The 17,249-nt window shown below is 44.9% G+C and overlaps 1 protein-coding gene across 1 annotated transcript in view; it reads right to left on the reverse strand.

The window, feature by feature from the left end:
- The window catches only part of LOC122810126 (telomere repeats-binding bouquet formation protein 1-like), a 793,411-nt gene that overhangs the window by 162,150 nt on the left and 614,012 nt on the right, over positions 1-17,249 (reverse strand). Inside the window, exon 5 of the mRNA XM_044081600.1 lies at positions 13,755-13,844. Coding sequence (XP_043937535.1) covers positions 13,755-13,844 — 90 coding nt within the window. The remainder of the gene's footprint in view (positions 1-13,754; positions 13,845-17,249) is intronic.

Below are 17,249 nucleotides of genomic sequence, written 5' to 3' on the forward strand. Positions count from 1 at the left end.
TACCTCGTGATCCCAGGATGCACCACTACTGCTTCCCCAGATCTTGTTTGTCCGCACACATGCACACACACATAGACTGTTGTTATAACATTGCCAGGTGTTTCAAGAGAGGAAGAAGTTGAATTCGGATCGTCCGGTCTCTTCTGGTCTACGAGGCAGGGGGAAGGAGGGTGGGTTATTAGGAATGTAGGCGAGATGGAGCCCATACATCTAAAGTTATGGTAAGTACATAACTAAAAGATGTAATGTGATCCTATCTTGCCTACATTCTCTACAGATGGGACAGCGTCCCTAGCACCTAATTCCTGGGTGGCTCACTGGAAAACGCTCCTGAGATCCGTGGAACCGAAGGAAGCTCGTCCCCTAGATGCCACACCCAATTTGTAATGAGAAATAAAGGTGTGTAGAGAAGACCATGTAGCAGCCGCACAAATGTCACTAATAGAGAGTTTGGAATGAAAGGCTGCCGAAGTGGCCATAGCCCTGGTAGAATGAGCTTTCACTGGAACTATAAGCTCCTTATTTGAAATGAGATAAATATGACTGATACAGTCTCTGATCCACTTGGCAATAGTGACTTTCGTGACGGCTTTGCCCAATTTACTATCCGAAAAGGACACAAACAGTTGATCTGATTTTCGTGCTTGGTGTGTCCTATCCAAATAGAAACTTAATTGTCTGTGCACGTCTAAGCTGTGAAAGGTATATTCAGCTCTGTTTGAATACTTGGGGAAAAAAAACGGTAATTCCAGTGATTGTTGCAAACAAAAGTTAGAACAAACCTTTGGTATAAAGGATGGGTTTGGTCTAAGAGATACTCTATCCTTGTGAAATACCAGGTATGGTGGTTTGACACATAGGGCTTGAAGTTCTGAAACTCGCCTGGCTGATGTAATAGCAACTAGAAGAGCAGTCTTCCAAGAAAGAAATTTTAAGTCACAGGTTGCTGCCGGCTCAAAGGGAGATGAGGTTAATGCACCTAACACCACGTTAAGGTCCCACGGTGGTGCAGGACGAGATATAGTGGGGCGTAGAAGCCAAGCTCCATTAATAAAAGCTTTGCACAACTTGTTGCTCATTAAAGGTGGTTCTACGCTCTCGTGAAAATTGGAAATAGCAGCCAACTGAACTTTGATGGTAGACACCGAACAACCTTGGTTGAACAGGGAAGCTAAAAACTTCAGAACCTCTGACACCGAAGCTGTCATAGGGTCTAATCCTCGGAGTTGGGCCCAAATAGCAAACCTCTTCCATTTATTGCTATACATCTTTTTAGTAGAAGTCTTGTGGGCCGAGGACAAAATATGCATGACTTCAGGGTCGAAAGAATGGCTCCTAACTATGGTCGGAAGAGGAGTAGCCAAGCTGCTAACTTCAATGAATGGAGGGACTGATGGAGCTGTCCTGACTGATGCGTCAAGAGGTCTGGAACTTGGTCCAGGAACCATGGACCCTCCAATGCACATTTGTGAAGAAAGGGGAACCAGACTTGACGAGGCCAGTATGGGGCGATTAGAATCATTTTGCTTTCCAAGTGAATTGCCTTCTGAATCACCTTGGGGAGAAGGGGAACCGGTGGAAAAGCGTATAGCAGACCGGGGGGCCAAGCTTGGACTAGGGTATCCTTGGGGATCTCCCCCGGAACTGGGGTGAGAGAGAACTGCTGGCATTTCGCGTTGAGGGGAGTTGCGAAAAGATCGCAACAAGGAGCTCCCCATCTCGTGAAAATCTGTGTTACCACTCTGTCGTTCAAGGACCACTCGTGAGGGGAGAGAATAGTTCTGCTCAGTCTGTCGGCTATCACGTTGGATCTCCCCGGAATGTGTGTTGCCACTAGGAAACGTTTGGTAGCAATCGCCCAATCCCATACCTTCATGGCCTCTCTGCAAAGGGGGTAAGACCTGGTCCCTCCTTGCTTGTTTAAGTACCAGACTACCGACATGTTGTCGGACTGAATGGCAATCGTACCCTGGGGGAGGTGATCATGCAGTGCTTGCAACGTTAAAAGCACCGCCCTCATTTCCAGGATATTGATGTGGAGAAGACTCTCGTCGGTGTGCCACGTGCCTTGGACCGACCTGTCCAGATAATGTCCCCCCCACCCTGTCTGGGAGGCGTCCGTAGTCAACGTGGCCGAGGGGAGTGAGGGAACGAAGGGTCGCCCTAGATTCAGGTTGGAGGAAAGAAGCCACCAACGAAGATCCTGTTTGCACGTCTCTGTGATCAATATGTGGTGACTGAGGGGAAGGTCTTGATAAGACCACTGGACTGATGGGAGCCACTGGAGTATCTTCATATGCAACCTTGCCAAGGGGACCAGAAGAATGGTGGCTGATATGGAACCCAACAGCTGCAGGACCATTCTCGCTGGAGCGCGACGTCTGAGGAGTAATGCCCGAACCTGAGACTGCAGCGTTGCTATTCTTTCCGCAGGAAGATAGACTCGCATCTGCCTTGAGTCTATTTCTGCACCAATAAACAGAATACGCTGCGATGGCAGCAATACGGATTTTGTCCAATTGAAGGTGATTCCTAAGGAGTTGCCTAGAGAGATAGTGGCTGCTAGAGTTTTCAAGAGTAGATGCCTGGAGATGGCAGTTAGGAGCCAGTCATCTAGGTATGGAAACACCTGGAATCCTAGACTTCTCAGGTGAGCAGTCACCACCGCCAAACATTTGGTGAACACCCTGGGGGCTGTGGTGAGACCAAAGGGCAGTGCACGGAACTGGAAATGACTGTCTCCCAGGCTGAAGCGCAAGTGTCTCCTCGACGCCTGATCTATCAGAATGTGATAATAGGCGTCTTTGAGCTCTGTGGAGCACATCCAAACACCTTTCTCCAAAAGCGGGAGAATGGATTGCAAGGTGACCATCCGGAATTTGGACTTTTTCACTAATCGGTTTAACTTGCTGAGATCCAAAATGGGCCTCAAGTCCCCGGTCTTTTTTGGTACCAAAAAGAATCTTAAGTAAGTCCCTGATCCGGCCTGATCTGCGGGGACAGGTTGGATGACTCCTTTTTGAAGCAGCTTCGATATTTCGCTGGCTGCAAGATCCTGTTGACTGGGTGGCGGGTCCAGGATTCTTTGGGATGGTGGGGGGGGGGTTGAGAGAAGGGAATGGTGTAACCTCCGGCGATGATTCGGAGCACCCATTGGTCCTGAGTGATATTTTCCCAGGCCTTTAGGTGCCTCGAAAAGCGACCCCCGACTGGCTCTGGAGCTGCACAGTCGGGTACTCCTTCAGGGATGCTGGAAGGAGGAGGAGCTACGAAAGGACTCACGGTCTCCAGTGTTGCGGGGGCCTCCGCCGCCTCTGGGACGGCGTCTCCCTGAAAAATTTCCCCCTCCTCTGCCTCTAGAAGGGGAATCGCTCTGCTGCGACGAGTAAGGCTTTTGAGACTTACGGAACCACATTTTCCCTCCTCTTCGAGTCTTGGGATAAGGTCTGAAGGGAGTGGAAAACCGGGCCCCTACGGCAGTTAAAGTCTTACCCTCCTGTTCGCAGCGAGTCAAAGTGTCCTTTACCTTGGGTCCAAACAGTGAGGACCCCTCAAAGGGGGCGTCGGCAAAGGAAGACTTAAAGGCCTCCGCAAAGTGACACAGGCGTAGCCAGGCTTGTCTCTGTAGAGCAACACCTGTTCCCGCCGCTCTGCTCGCTCCTTCGGCTGCATAAGAAATGAGCCTCATAGACGAGTTGGATAACGAGGACAGGGTAGCCAACTGGGAGTTAACCGTCTGGGCCAACTGCTCAGGTAGGTTACCGGAAAGGGTATCCGAAGCTCCTTGACCAGATCCCTCTGCAGTCTCGTGAAATGCGTCAAGTAGTTCAGCGACCTTAATGTAAAGGTCGCTGAAGCAAAGGTACACTTCCCGTACCGATCCATGCTCCTAGACTCCTTATTAGGAGGATGGACGGACGTTGAAGCCTCTGCCACATCTTGCTGGGTGGCAGATGCCACCACCAAGGCATCTACAGCCACACCTTTTGAAAGAAAGTCCTTATCAGGGGGAGCCGAAAGGAATTTATTGGGGTGAGCTGGCACCGGTTCAACAGAATCTGAGTGTTCCCACTCCCTTCGAGAGATCAAATCCAGAAGCTCATCGAAAGGCGGAGACACCCAGGAGGCGGAGGGCTGAGCCCCGAAGGCCTTGAGGAAAACCGACTCCTCAGCAGAAGGGGGTTTGGACTGCCAGTCGCCTCGTTGCTTAAGGATCTCCAAGATGTCCGCAAAGGATACATCATCCGAGGACGACTTGGGGGACCCTTCCGCATCATCGAGGTCGGTATCCGAGGTGAGAGACTCATCAGGGGAGTCGACGTGCTTCCTCTTGCACTGTTTCTTCCTCGGAGGTTCCTCCGAAAGCGTTTCGGAGGGACCTCCAGGAAGAAGGGAACCCCCAATGGGGGTAACCTCAGGCCCAAGGGCTCTGCTGTCGTGAGACAGGGGGATTGCAAAGGAGCCAGTCTCCGTGCCAAGGGAAGGTGGTGGTGAGATGGTAGAAGTGGCCAGAGAGGATTTGGCCAAGGCACTCCTCATGGCCTTGAAGGCGGGACCCCCAGAGTCCTGGGATGGTTCAACCCCCAATGCCACAACAGTAGTCAGAACTCCCGCAGCCGACGCACCGAGAGGGAGGCTCGGAACCAAAAGGATCGGTCCAGAAGCGTCCCCCCCCGGGGCTGACAGAGGAGGTCCGCGTACCGAACCCCGACCCGAAGGGCAGGGTTGGAGTTAGGGTCGGAACCGACCCGACAACCTCCACCGGCTCCACCAACACTGACTCCAACGGCGCCGAAGCTGTAGGAGGAGGAACCAAGATAGCAGGATGGGAAATCGGCTCCGGAGCCGACTGGGCTGGAGCCGAGATCAATTTTGCAAAGACCGGAGACTGAAAAAGCCTTTGAAGCACCCTGTCTACATCCGAATCAGACATCCTCGACGACCGAGAAGAGACCGACCGGGTCCGAGTCGACTTCTCCGTCGGCTCCCAAAGACTGGGGGACCAGCTCCGTATGGGGTTGAGAAGTATCGGCGCCGAGGGAGATTCCACTACCACTGCAATTTCCCTCAGAGCCAATGGGGACTTCGGCACCGAAGGGGAAGAGTCTGAGCGGGCAACCCTCATCGGCTCCAAAGGCAGTGGAGCCGATGGAGATGACTTGCCTCTCGACGCCCGAGCTCTCGACTCCGAAGCCAGAGGAGTCGAGGCTGGAGACATCGAGGCAGACCGTTCTTCCCTCAGCTCCGAAGTCCGTGGAGCCGACGGAGAAGCCTGCCGTGATTTTTTAGCTGCCGGATCCGACAGGCTGGTCGGAGCCGAAGATTTTTTCTTCCTCGAAGGGGAAGAAGAAGAAGATAGGGCTTCCTCAACGGAAGGGGTAATAAGCCCTTTCAAAATTAATTTATTTTTCCTCTCTTGGAGGACGTGAGAGGAAAAAGTGTGGCAAACGCTACAGGATTCCTGGAGGTGCTTCGGGCCCAGACAATAGACACACAAAGAATGGTCGTCCGTAATGGACATTTTATAATTACATTTGGAACATTTTTTAAAACCTGATGGTCTATGTTCCTTTGACATGGCTATCTAATTCAAATACACTAAACTTCAAAAAACTACTCAAACGACAGCCTAGACTCTAACTAAAACGCCTAGGATAGGGCAAGGCCCCTCTAACTTAAACGGGATCACTTACCACAAAAAATACAATTTTACCACAAAAAACTTCAAATACGCAGTCACACAACAAGTAGCTGTTAAAACAGCTTTTGGGTAAGTTTTAGCACAAAAACTAGACAGAAATAATCTGACTAAGAGGCACTTAGCTCAGCCAAGTCCGAGACCACGTCTATGCTACAGAAGCGGCAAACGAGATCTGGGGAAGCAGTAGTGGTGCATCCTGGGATACGAGGTAACTCAGCCAATAAGAGACTGCGTTCTATTGTTAGCTGCCGAGTCGGAGCCGAGGATCGGCTCCGAACCCATCTGTAGAGAATGTAGGCGAGATAGGATCACATTACATCAACATTTTCAGGTTTGCTGTGAATCCAGGTGAAGAAAAAGGTCAATGATGAACTTAAGACTGAGGAGAAGGCCATGAGTGGACCTAGGTATGATGCCCGTGCCCTGGCCCTGCAATCAAGGAGCCTCAATCCTCACCACTAACACCAGAGAGGGCATCTCATATATGAGGAAAGGATAACAAATGCACACAGTAAATAAGAAGTTATGTACTCACCATAACGTTCCATCTGAGTAGGTGTCTTCATTTGTCTGCAACCTATGGGTCTTGGATCCGATATCGGATCCGAGCCGGCAATTATTTATACAGCTATGGATCCGAGCTCCTAGCTCCTCCCTCACCCATAATCCCCTGCCAACCCCAATTGACCTCAGATCAAGTTTGCCCTCCTATATACCTGAAAAGGTATCCCAAAAAGGAAAAGGCAGGAATAATACTATGATCTAATTCTTCTGAAGGCCAGGGGGAAGGAGGGGGGGATGGTTGCAGACAAATGAAGACACCTACTCAGATGGAACGTTATGGTGAGTACATAACTTCTTAATCTGAAGTAGGGACTTCATTTGTCAGCAACCTGTGGGACAGAGTCCCCAGCTACCTGAATCTTGGGCGAACATCATGGAAGGATGTTCCGGAGCACTGCGGAGCCAAAGGATGCTCTATCTCTGGAGGTGACGTCCAGCTTGTAGTGGTGAATAAAGGTATGAGATGAGGCCCAAGTGGCTGCCGAGCAAATATCATCCAAAGGGACTTTAGATCTGAATGCAGTAGAAGTAGATATGGAACGAGTGGAGTGAGCATGGACCCTTTGAGGTGCGGGCCTTCCAGAAGCCTCATAAGCTAGATGGATACATTGGGAAATCCAGTGTGATAAGGTGACCTTCGAAACAGCTTTACCTAAATTGAATTTAGATAAGGAGACGAACAGCTGATCAGATTGTCTGTGACCAGCAGTTCTATGAATATAGAAACGTAGCTGCCTGTGCACATCTAACGAGTGCAGCTTGTATTCTCCTTTATTCTGGTAATTAGGGAAGAAAACAGGAAGACTGATGGACTGATTGATATTGGTTTCTGAGGGCACCTTAGGTAGGAAAGATGGATTGGTCCTGAGGTGCATTCTATCCTGATGAAAAACCAAATAAGGGGGCTTTACAGAAAGAGCTTGAAGTTCTGAAACTCTTTTCGCAGAGGTGATGGCTACTAGGAAAGCTGTTTTCCAAGACAGGTATTTAAGATCAGCAGAGGCAGCTGGTTCAAAGGGGGAAGCAGTCAAGGCCTGAAGAACTAAAAGGAAAGGACTACACACGCACACCAGGCCCCAAAACACAAAAAACACACACACACTACGACCAGCGAGGGGAGGAAACACTAAAAATAAAATTAAAAGAGGTAAAAGTTAACCTAAAGGGATCCTAAACACACACGCAAGCTTAAAAAGGAAAGATTTTCTGTTTTTTAACAAGTTTTTTTAAGAACTTATCTGAATTCGCCAGGAGCTCTGCAATCCAGCTGTCTCTTCTAAAAGTGGCAAACTAGATCCGAGGTCAATTGGGGTTGGCAGGGGATTATGGGTGAGAGGAGGAGCTAGGAGCTCGGATCCATAGCTGTATAAATAATTGCTGGCTCGGATCCGATATTGGATCCAAGACTCACGGGTTGCTGACAAATGAAGTCCCTACTTCAGATGTGCGATTTTCCCAGTATACAGATTCCCCCTTCCCTTGAGAATCAGGTGCCTCCCTAGCTACCTGCCTCAGGCCTTGCAATGTAGGGTCTGAGAGCTGTGCCTGTCTCAACTCTCTCCTTGTAACCCTTCCCAGCTCCACTTCCACAAGAAGTCTGGTATCCTCTGACAGTGGTGTCTCACTGTCAGCCTGGGTACTACTACTCACCTCTACCTTTGCAGTCACTCTGTCCAAGGGAACATTAGTACCCACAAGCAGATGTGGTTCACCTTCAGTCTCACTGCTACAGAGTAGCTCCCTCCCTGAAGTAACCACCTCACCCGTCCTGGCTGCAAGTATGCAGTATGTTTGGGTCTCTCCCAGGCTACCAGACTCACATGCTTGTCTTCTAGCCTCACTGCGTGTAACTACATAAGCATATGGTACTGCCTCATCCAAATCCTTCCCTATCAGGACATCTGCAGGATGGTAGTTTAGTAATCCTGTTGTCTCAAGACAACCTACTATTGGCATTTTGTCTTTCCCACTTACTGGCTCCGTCACCTTTGGTTCCCCACCTTGCCTCCATGGACACTTGTATGCCACATGGCCCCACTGGTTGCATTCAAAACATTTAAACCTAGCTCCTGGACGTGTATCTGGACTAATGGCTTCCTCTGCTACAGGCAGATTCTGTTGGGGCAGTCTGTGCTGCCCACCATGGGTTTCTTTAGACCCATGAGCAGTACTGGGGGTCCCCTTCCTGTGCAGGGCTGACCTGCTTGCCAGGTATAGGTCTCCCTTCTTCCCCAACTCATCTGAAGTAGCACATTGTCTATCAGCTAACCAGATCCTCATGTCCTCAGGCAAAGTGCTAAGGGCTTGTTCCCTCACCAAAAGATCTGCCAGCCCTTCAAAAGCGGTGACCTGACATCCACTCACCCACCTATTGAAATAAGTGCTCAATTCAGCAACATAGTCACACACACTTTCATCTGCCTTGCGTCTATGCTCACAAAACCTTTTTCCTATATGTTTCAGGTGTTAGCTTAAACAGTTCTAAAAGACATTTCTTAACAGCAGTATAATCAAAACATGCAACGTCAGACATTTTGGACAGAACAGTTACAGCTTTACCATGGAGTAAGGGGGACAGGAACCATACCCTGAGCCCTTGGTCAACTTCATACTGTTTACATACCCTCTCAAACATATGAATGAAACTATCAAAATTATCCCCCTCTTTAAACTGCTGAAGAAATTTACTGAGCGTTTGTGCTTCTGGGGTTCAGTTACTCTCTTCCCCATTACCTCCATGACTCTGGCGAAGAGTCAACATCTCCTTCTCATGCTGCCTCTGCCTCTCTTTGTTCCTCAGCTTGCAGACGTAACAGTTTCTCATTCTCCTCAGTCTGCAAACGTCTCAGTCTCTCATTTGCTTCTAATTCCGCATGCCTGGCCTCCAGCTCAAGTCTGTTTAGCTCCAGCTGGATTTTTAAGTCTACTGCAGAAAGGTTGAGCTGTCCATTCTCCGAGGGAATTATATCTCCACTGCTAGTCTGTTTGTCCTCCTGGTTGCTGTTTTCTGATGCAGCTGTAACCAAGGCTGCAATCGGGTCTGCCTTAGTCAGATTTCCATGTACCAGTCCCCTAACCTGGCACATCTCCGCTAGCTGGCTCCTTGTCAGCTTTCCATACTCCTCTGCTGACATGCTGCCTGCTCACCCTGACTAACTAAGCTAACAAAAGAAATAAAACAATTGTGATCTGAACTCTGAGTATTCACTGCGTGGCTGTTTTAGAGTACAAAAACACCTTCAAAGCTCACTGTACACAAGCTACAGGATTCATTCTACCCACACCACTACAAGCCAGTTAGTATTTGCCAACTAATTAATATGTGATGTGGATATCCCACTGCAGCCAAACAATTAATATGTGAGGATATCCCAACCACTGCCACCAATTAATATGTGATGACCGTGCCCTAGCCCAGCAATCAAGGATCCTCAATCCTCACCACTAACACCAGAGAGGGCGTCTCATATATGAGGAAAGGATAACAAATACACACAGTAAAGTGCAATTTCCCTTAAGAGCACACAGAGATCACAGTCAATCCGGGGCTGGTTGCTCCATTGCTCTCCAGGTCCCCAATAAGACTCCCCACTGGCACAACTATAAGGTCCAGATCTCAGCCTAGTGGGCAAGCTAAACCTCTAGCACCCTCTCTGTCCAAACAGTGCTTCGTGTCCCTGCCTAAGTAGCTGACACACACACACACACACACACACACACACACACACACACACACATACATGCACTTTGAGATACGAGTTTATACAACCACGCAGACACTCCTGGGGAAGGCTGGCACAGGTTCTCCATCTGTGCCCCTTTCTCCCAGACTATACGGCAGTTCCACTGGCCACCACCCCGTAATACTTATCAGCTACTCAAAGGCCCTTAAAAGGGTGTCCAATTATTACGGTGCAATATTATTATCCAATTGGTAGTATAGCCCATGGCTAAAGCTATTAGAGTGGCTTTGTACAGTTTTACCACAGGCATGCAAGTACTCTTAAGAGCTTAAATTATCTCTACACAAAACAGCCACTGTTAAAAGGTTTTAAAATATTTTAATAATAAATAATTAAAACCACAAGACAATACTTTCTACTACATAGTGCTAGTCAACAGTTCAGAGATCACAAAGAAATATTTAAAATAAATCAGTAGTACAGTTCTGACATCACAGAAAAACACTTAGTCTAAACTTTCTAATTTCTAGCTCTCTAAAAGAAAACACAAGTCTAAGATAACTTACATAAGACAACAGGCAGAGTGCTGAGTTGGATAATCAGACAAAAATGCTTAATAATCTCTGATTCTCTCTCTGTTTAAATTGCTATTTTGTGTCCTGATAAACATTACATCATTTTTTTACACTTCCTGGAGTTCCCGGGTTACACATTAACTACATTTACAGTCTTAACATCTCCCTTTTGTTATCTTGTAGCTAGTCAGGAACAGAGCAATAAAAATACATTTGCATGTTTAAATCTAGCAATTTAATTATTGGTTAAAACAATAGAAAGAATTTCTTCATCTAGACTTTTCAGCACTACTGTCCCTTCAAAGGGTCACCACATGCTTTACTTTGGTCAGTAGAGTGCACTGTTGTCACATTTATTTCCAAGTTCCACATGTAACAGTATTTCTTTACATTTAAGACAACAAGCCTGTAGTTTGCATTCATATTTACAAATGATAGAATTATCTGCACAATTCTATCTGGCTAGGCTGGCGTCCTTCACCCTTCTCTACCAGTCTTCACACTAAGTATTTGGGAAATGTCCAGGAGCTGTAGGAAGACCAAATATCAAAGACGAGCATTAAAAATGATACTGTAGGGCACAAAATCTCAAGAATGTTATGTGATCTGGGTGGATGGGGATATGAAAATATGCATCCTTGAGGTTAAGGGCAACCAAAAAGCTATAGGAAAAATCACTGGAGCAAATTTGAAAACAGATCATCTTGAATTTTGTTATCCCTAAAACACATGTTAAGGGCTAATAGGTTCATAGGTAAGTACTAGGCTGGCTGTCTTCTGGGCCATTTTTACGCCTAGCCAATTTCCTTTTTTGTGTTCGAACTAAAACTGGTCTAAGATTGGATTAATGTAGAATGGGCCTCTGTGTGCTTCTCCTTTCTTGGAAGAAAAAAAATGAGCCTGGAATAAAACCTTTTTTATGTTGGCGTTTGGGAACTGGTTCTATAGGTCCTTATTGGAACAACTCTTTCAGTATGAGTAAAACCAGGTGTTCTTGGTTTTGGAGCACTTGTAAAATACCTAAAAGGGTTGTAAGAGGAAGCCAAGTTATTTTTATCCTTCTTTTATAATACTGAGGACCCAGTGGTCTGAAGGTATATGTCTCCATACAGCGAGAGAATGAGAAAGCTTCACTGATAGAGAAAGAGAGGCTAAGTTGAGGTGGGATAGAGGGAAGGGAGGGTTGAGGCAGATAGTCACAAATTGGTAGACTTGTCTAAAAAGGTACCTTTTGTTCCTTTGAATGCTAGTCTTAATTTGTCCTGGAACAGCTTTTTGGAAAACTTCTTGCACTTTTGCTTTGGTTTCTGTTCATTTCAAAAAGGGGCCAGCCTTGGAAGGATAGTTCCTCTGGAAATTTGGGACAGGAGAAATAAATATCTGTTTAAAATCCTGCATAATTTTACCTCTCACCTGCTAGAGGTTGAAATGTTGGGTTCAAGGAAGCTGTGGTAAAGGTATTCTGTAAGGCTTCTAAATCTAAAGGCGTAGCAGACAGCTTATAGACTTCCATATATAACAAGTCATAGTACATTTTCTGTACGTAAGACATCTGGTTACCCTCCCCTCTGAAAGTGCTGCATCATCTTCAAAACAGTGTCTCCAAAGGGAAGCTCCTCTAAAGCACAGTCTGGAGACATAGTATCTTAAATCTGCAATTCAAACCTAAGTGGTTAATGGGTCTGAGAGGAATAAGCTAGAGCACCTACTTCTAATTCTTAATTTTCCTCTTCAGAAGAGGAAATCTCTCTCTCATGAGGGGAGGAAGAAGAAGAAAAATAAGAGAACCTAGGAGGGGTTAAGAACATCAGTGTTTTACAAAGCCACTAGGAAAAATCATATCCCCCCTTCTGAGGATCCCTTGGAACAGGAGAAGCAGAAGTATAGTTTTCTGCTTTTTTTTTTTTTTTGCTGGGGAAGGGGAGCATCAGCCCAGACATAATGGGGAGGATCCAACTCCTGATGCACATCAATAATGGTCCTTCTTCTTGGACCAACAGTTGACGTATGCCTTTGGGTCCCTCCAAACAATAAGCCATTGTTCCTACTTCACAGTCAAACCATCTGATTTGGTCAACCACAGAGATGCTACACCTTATTGACTTCCAATCAGTTCACAACAGACGGAGCAGTGAAAAACACTGGATTGTCTGGGGACCCATCAAGCACTACAGCAGCTATTTCCAGTTCTAACTAGACTAGAGAAGCTCTAGGCTTCAACTTTTTAAGCTTTTTTCTCAGTTACTGAGGGCTGTCCAATTGGGGAGATTCAGGGAGCCCCTTGAATGTTTGGTTTTCTATGTATATTTTGAGGGAAGATGAGCAACTCCTTAAAGTTTTAGTCAGAAATGATTGGCAAATGGATTACTCCTTACAGTTATGACTGGGACCCAATCAGAATAAACTTTTAGTGTGACTATCTTACCCAAAGTCACATTTACTACTTGTACTTGACATGAAAAAAGAATATGTAGTCAAAAAAAATGAAAGCAAGAGAAGTTTCCCCAACAAGGATACTCATCTGCTTAGTGACAATGGAAACTAGCACAGGCTCTACATCTGAAAGACCAAAGCAAAAGTGAAGCCTCATTGTTCGGGCTGACAGCAATAAAGTTCTGAGGATTTTCACACCCATATGTCCCTTATTTACCACTTATCTCACACTTGGGTCATACTTTCTATGTACATTGCTAGAAGAAGGTGCTCAAGCTTTGGTGCAATGACTGGATGTATGGTATCCTTGGCAGGATACTTTCTATATGAAATCATTATTGCAGCAGTGATCAATGAAGGACATCTGAGTTGACTGTATTACAGTTATATAATAAAATAATGACGTCATCCTGAATTGAATTAGATGTATCCAGTAGCTTCACTGGTTTAATGATTCTGAGAATATAAGCCCACTTCAGTTCTAATAACCACTTAGAGAATTTTTGCCAATCGTGGGTGGGACTGGTATTATCCATTTCACACTGTGAGGGAAGGGGCAACAACATCTCATCAGCATATACACAGTTTGTCCTTAGCAAAGACATTGCCACAGTAAATCAAGGAAATTCCTTCATCAAGAAGTTTACTCACAAAAGCATTTCTTGAGTTTCCTTTGCTTAGATGCAGAAATATAATTTCAAGTTTGTGAAAATACCTGCAAATTTTGTTTTATCTCCATTTGGTTAACAATAAAAGTCTCATTAATTATTTTATAAACATTAAGTTTCAATAATTTACCTGAACATCGAAATACTTTAGCAGAAGCTGGAATACTCAGAAGGCTGCCAACTTCTTCATCGGTTATGTCAGAGCATAGTGCTAGAGTATCTACTTAACAGAAAATATTAACAGTTAATTACTGTAAAGAATGCTGTCCAGTGATTTTTTTTAAAAATATTATCTATTCAAAATCAGTAGAGTTTAGTGCCAAGTATTCACCATAATGACAAATCAATGATGGATAAACCATTCTTGCAGTAAGTCTCTACATATGGACATTTTACCTTGTAAAACATGCTGTTTTAGCAAGTTTTTATTAGCGGTCCTGTTCCCCCTTTCCATATGATGCCTGCCTCTTTTGGTCTTATACTGACAGCTCAAAGGACATTCTTGCTAAGTGCAAATAGTACATAGGTAAGAGACATAATTAGCTATTCACAGCATAAAAACGAACTAAATCACGAATAAACATCCACAAAATGGTGGAAAAATGGGAAGAGGTAAATCTGATACAGAAAGATCATGTGCACACTCTTGTGAAATTTGCTCTGTTAATTAAGTTTACAAAAGGCAAGCCATATTATGGCGACAGCTCCAGCAGAAGACAACTGGCAATAAATTTGAAATAGACTATGGTGTGGCCCTAAGTAAGGATACACCAAAAGCAGAATTTAAGATATTGTAATACAGAAGACTTTACTGCACTGATGATTTATCCTTTGTAGATCTGCCATTATGGTAAATATTTCACACAGCTATACTACCTAACATCAGGTGAGTCACGTGTATCACAAGTCCATACAGCTGGGCAGTACTTCCAGCAGCAGACCCAGGGACTAGAGTGAAGGATCAAGCAGAACGAAGCCCATAAATGAAAATGCTGCTCTACAAAAAGTGGGATCATGGGAATCATCCTACTAGGTGCTATACAGCCAACTGAGTATTATTATAACCAGTGTGCTGAAAATCAAACACAACCGTAGGGAAATTCAGAAGTGTTGTGAAATTGATTTTCAACTTTCAAATAATAATGTGTAAGAAGTCCAACATACGTCGTGCAGTAGAAAGGGTACAGAAAATGGCATTTATCAATGCCATCTGTACAGTAAACACATTGGTAATTCAGTGTGAAAAGACTCTTTTAATCTGAAAATAGACATAATATAGAGTACACCAAATGTGAACTTATATACAAATAAATAAAAACTGAAAAATGTTGATTTGCTACCTAAACATTATGGCCAGGTGAACATAAAAAAAGAAGTTATGTACTTACCATAACATTCCATCAGTGTTGTCCATTTTCATTCTTCCTCAACTAATGGGATCGGATCTGATTCTCAGGTCTGACTCAGACTTTTTACTGGGTCGTGGCCACCAAAAAACTCTTGAGCTCTTTTCCTACCCATAATGCCCCATCCCTAACATCCCTCAGATCTTGTTGGCAGCTTGACAGGAAGCCTATAAAAGAAATACCATAACTGGAGTTCAATACAAAGGACATAGGCATCCTGAAGTATCTCATTCTTCCAGAAGTCAGTTATGAAATATTGAGGGTGATGGTGGGTGGGGAGTTGAAGAAGAATGAAAATGGATAACACAGATGGAACATTATGGTAAATACATAACTTCTTTATCTCATGCTGTCAATTTTCAATAATTTCTCAACTAATGGGACAGAGTCCCCAGCTACCTAAATTCCTGGGAGGACTCTAAGGAAGGTTAATTCTGAGTACGGATGAGCCAAAGGCTGCTCTTCTCCTTGAGACCAAATCTAGTTTGTAATGAGTGATAAAGGTATGAGGATTTGACCAAGTTGCAGCTGCACATATATCGTCCATAGAAGCTCTAGACTGGAATACAGCAGAAGTTGCTATAGATCTGATTGAATGAGCCTTTTGTGGTTCTGCTAAGGGGAGATTCAATTTGTTATAGATAAAGGAGATGCAATTTGTCAGCCATCTAGCTAAAGTTACCTTTGTAAGCGATTTGCCCAATTTATTATGTGCAAAGGAAACAAATAACTGATCTGTCTTTCTAATCTCTTTTGTTCTGTCTAGTTAGAAACGTAATTGTCTATGAACATCCAGTAAGTGGAGCATATATTCCCCTTTATTTTTATATTGTGGGAAAAATACTAGTAAGTTAACTGATTGGCTAATGTTGGATTCTGACACCACCTTAGGAAGGAAGGAAGCATTAGTGTGTAACGTGACCCTATCCTTATGAAAAATCAAATATACGGGGGCTTAGAAGATAATGCTTGAAGTTCTGAAATTCTTCCAGCAGATGTAATTGCTACTAAAAAGACAGTTTTCCAGGTCAAAAATGTAAGACCACGTTTATCTGCTGGTTCAGAGAGAGTCTACTAAGACCTGCAATACCAAATTCAAATCTTGTTGTGGCATGGGGGTCTTAGCAGAAGAGTACTTTTCAAAAATGCTTTGACAGTTTAGAGCAAGTCAGGGCAGAATTTTGAAATCCCACATGAAAGTTAGAGATTGCTGCGAGCCGAACTTTAATAGTTGATGAACTAGCACCCTCATTAAACAAACTTGCTAAAAATTCTAGAACAGGATGAATTGGAGCTGTAAATGGGTCTATCTGACTCTGTTCTGCCCAATAAACAAACCTTCTTCATTTACTCCTGTACAGTTTCTAGTAGAAGGCTTGTGGGAAGATAAAAGTATGGAATGGACAGGGAAGAAAGCATTGGTTGCCTGGCTATTAAAAGGAATTTGAGAAATCAAGCTGTTAGTTTGAGAGTTGAGATATCCGGGTGAGCCATGCCTGGGTGAGACAAAAGGTCTGGAATTTAATCCAGAATCCAAGGCTGGTATAGTTGATGAGGCCAAAGGAAGGGGAACCAAATCTGCTGAGGTCAGTAAGGTGCAATGAGGATGATTTGCTCTTCGAATGGGCTGCTTTCTGAAGGAATTTGGGAATTAGGGGAGTTAGAGGATAAGCATACAGAAGACTGAGGGGCCAATCATGGAGAAGAGCATCCTTCAGTAATTCCACTGGTAGGGGGATCAGGGCAAAGAAGCTGCTGCACTTGTTGTTTAGAGAAGACACAAAAATATGACAGCAAGGCTGGCCCCTGACTGAAAATCATTTCCGTCACTTTGTTGTTGAGAGACCACTCGTGAAGTAGTAAAATGGACCTGCTCAGTTTGTTTGCTATCCCATTGGATTTCCCTAGAATATGCATTGCTACTAGAAAGCAGTTGGAAGATATCACCCATTGCCACCCTCTGAGGGCTTCTTGACACAAGGGATAAGATCTAGTTCCCCATACGTTGTTGATGTACCAGACTATTGACATGTTTGTCTGGACTGCAGCTGTCCCCAGAGGAAGACAGACCTGGAATGCCTGCAACACTAAGAGCACCTCTCTCATGTCCAGAACACTGATATGCAGGTTGGCCTCTACAGAGGACTAAGTGCCTCGGACTGTTTTTCCCAAGAAGTGCCCCCCCCCCCGAATCTGGGAAGCGTCCATGGTCACTATGA

The sequence above is a fragment of the Protopterus annectens genome, chromosome 8.part1, assembly GCF_019279795.1.
Source record: "Protopterus annectens isolate FY-2018-M chromosome 8.part1, PAN1.0, whole genome shotgun sequence".
Classification (NCBI taxonomy): Eukaryota; Metazoa; Chordata; order Ceratodontiformes; family Protopteridae; genus Protopterus; species Protopterus annectens.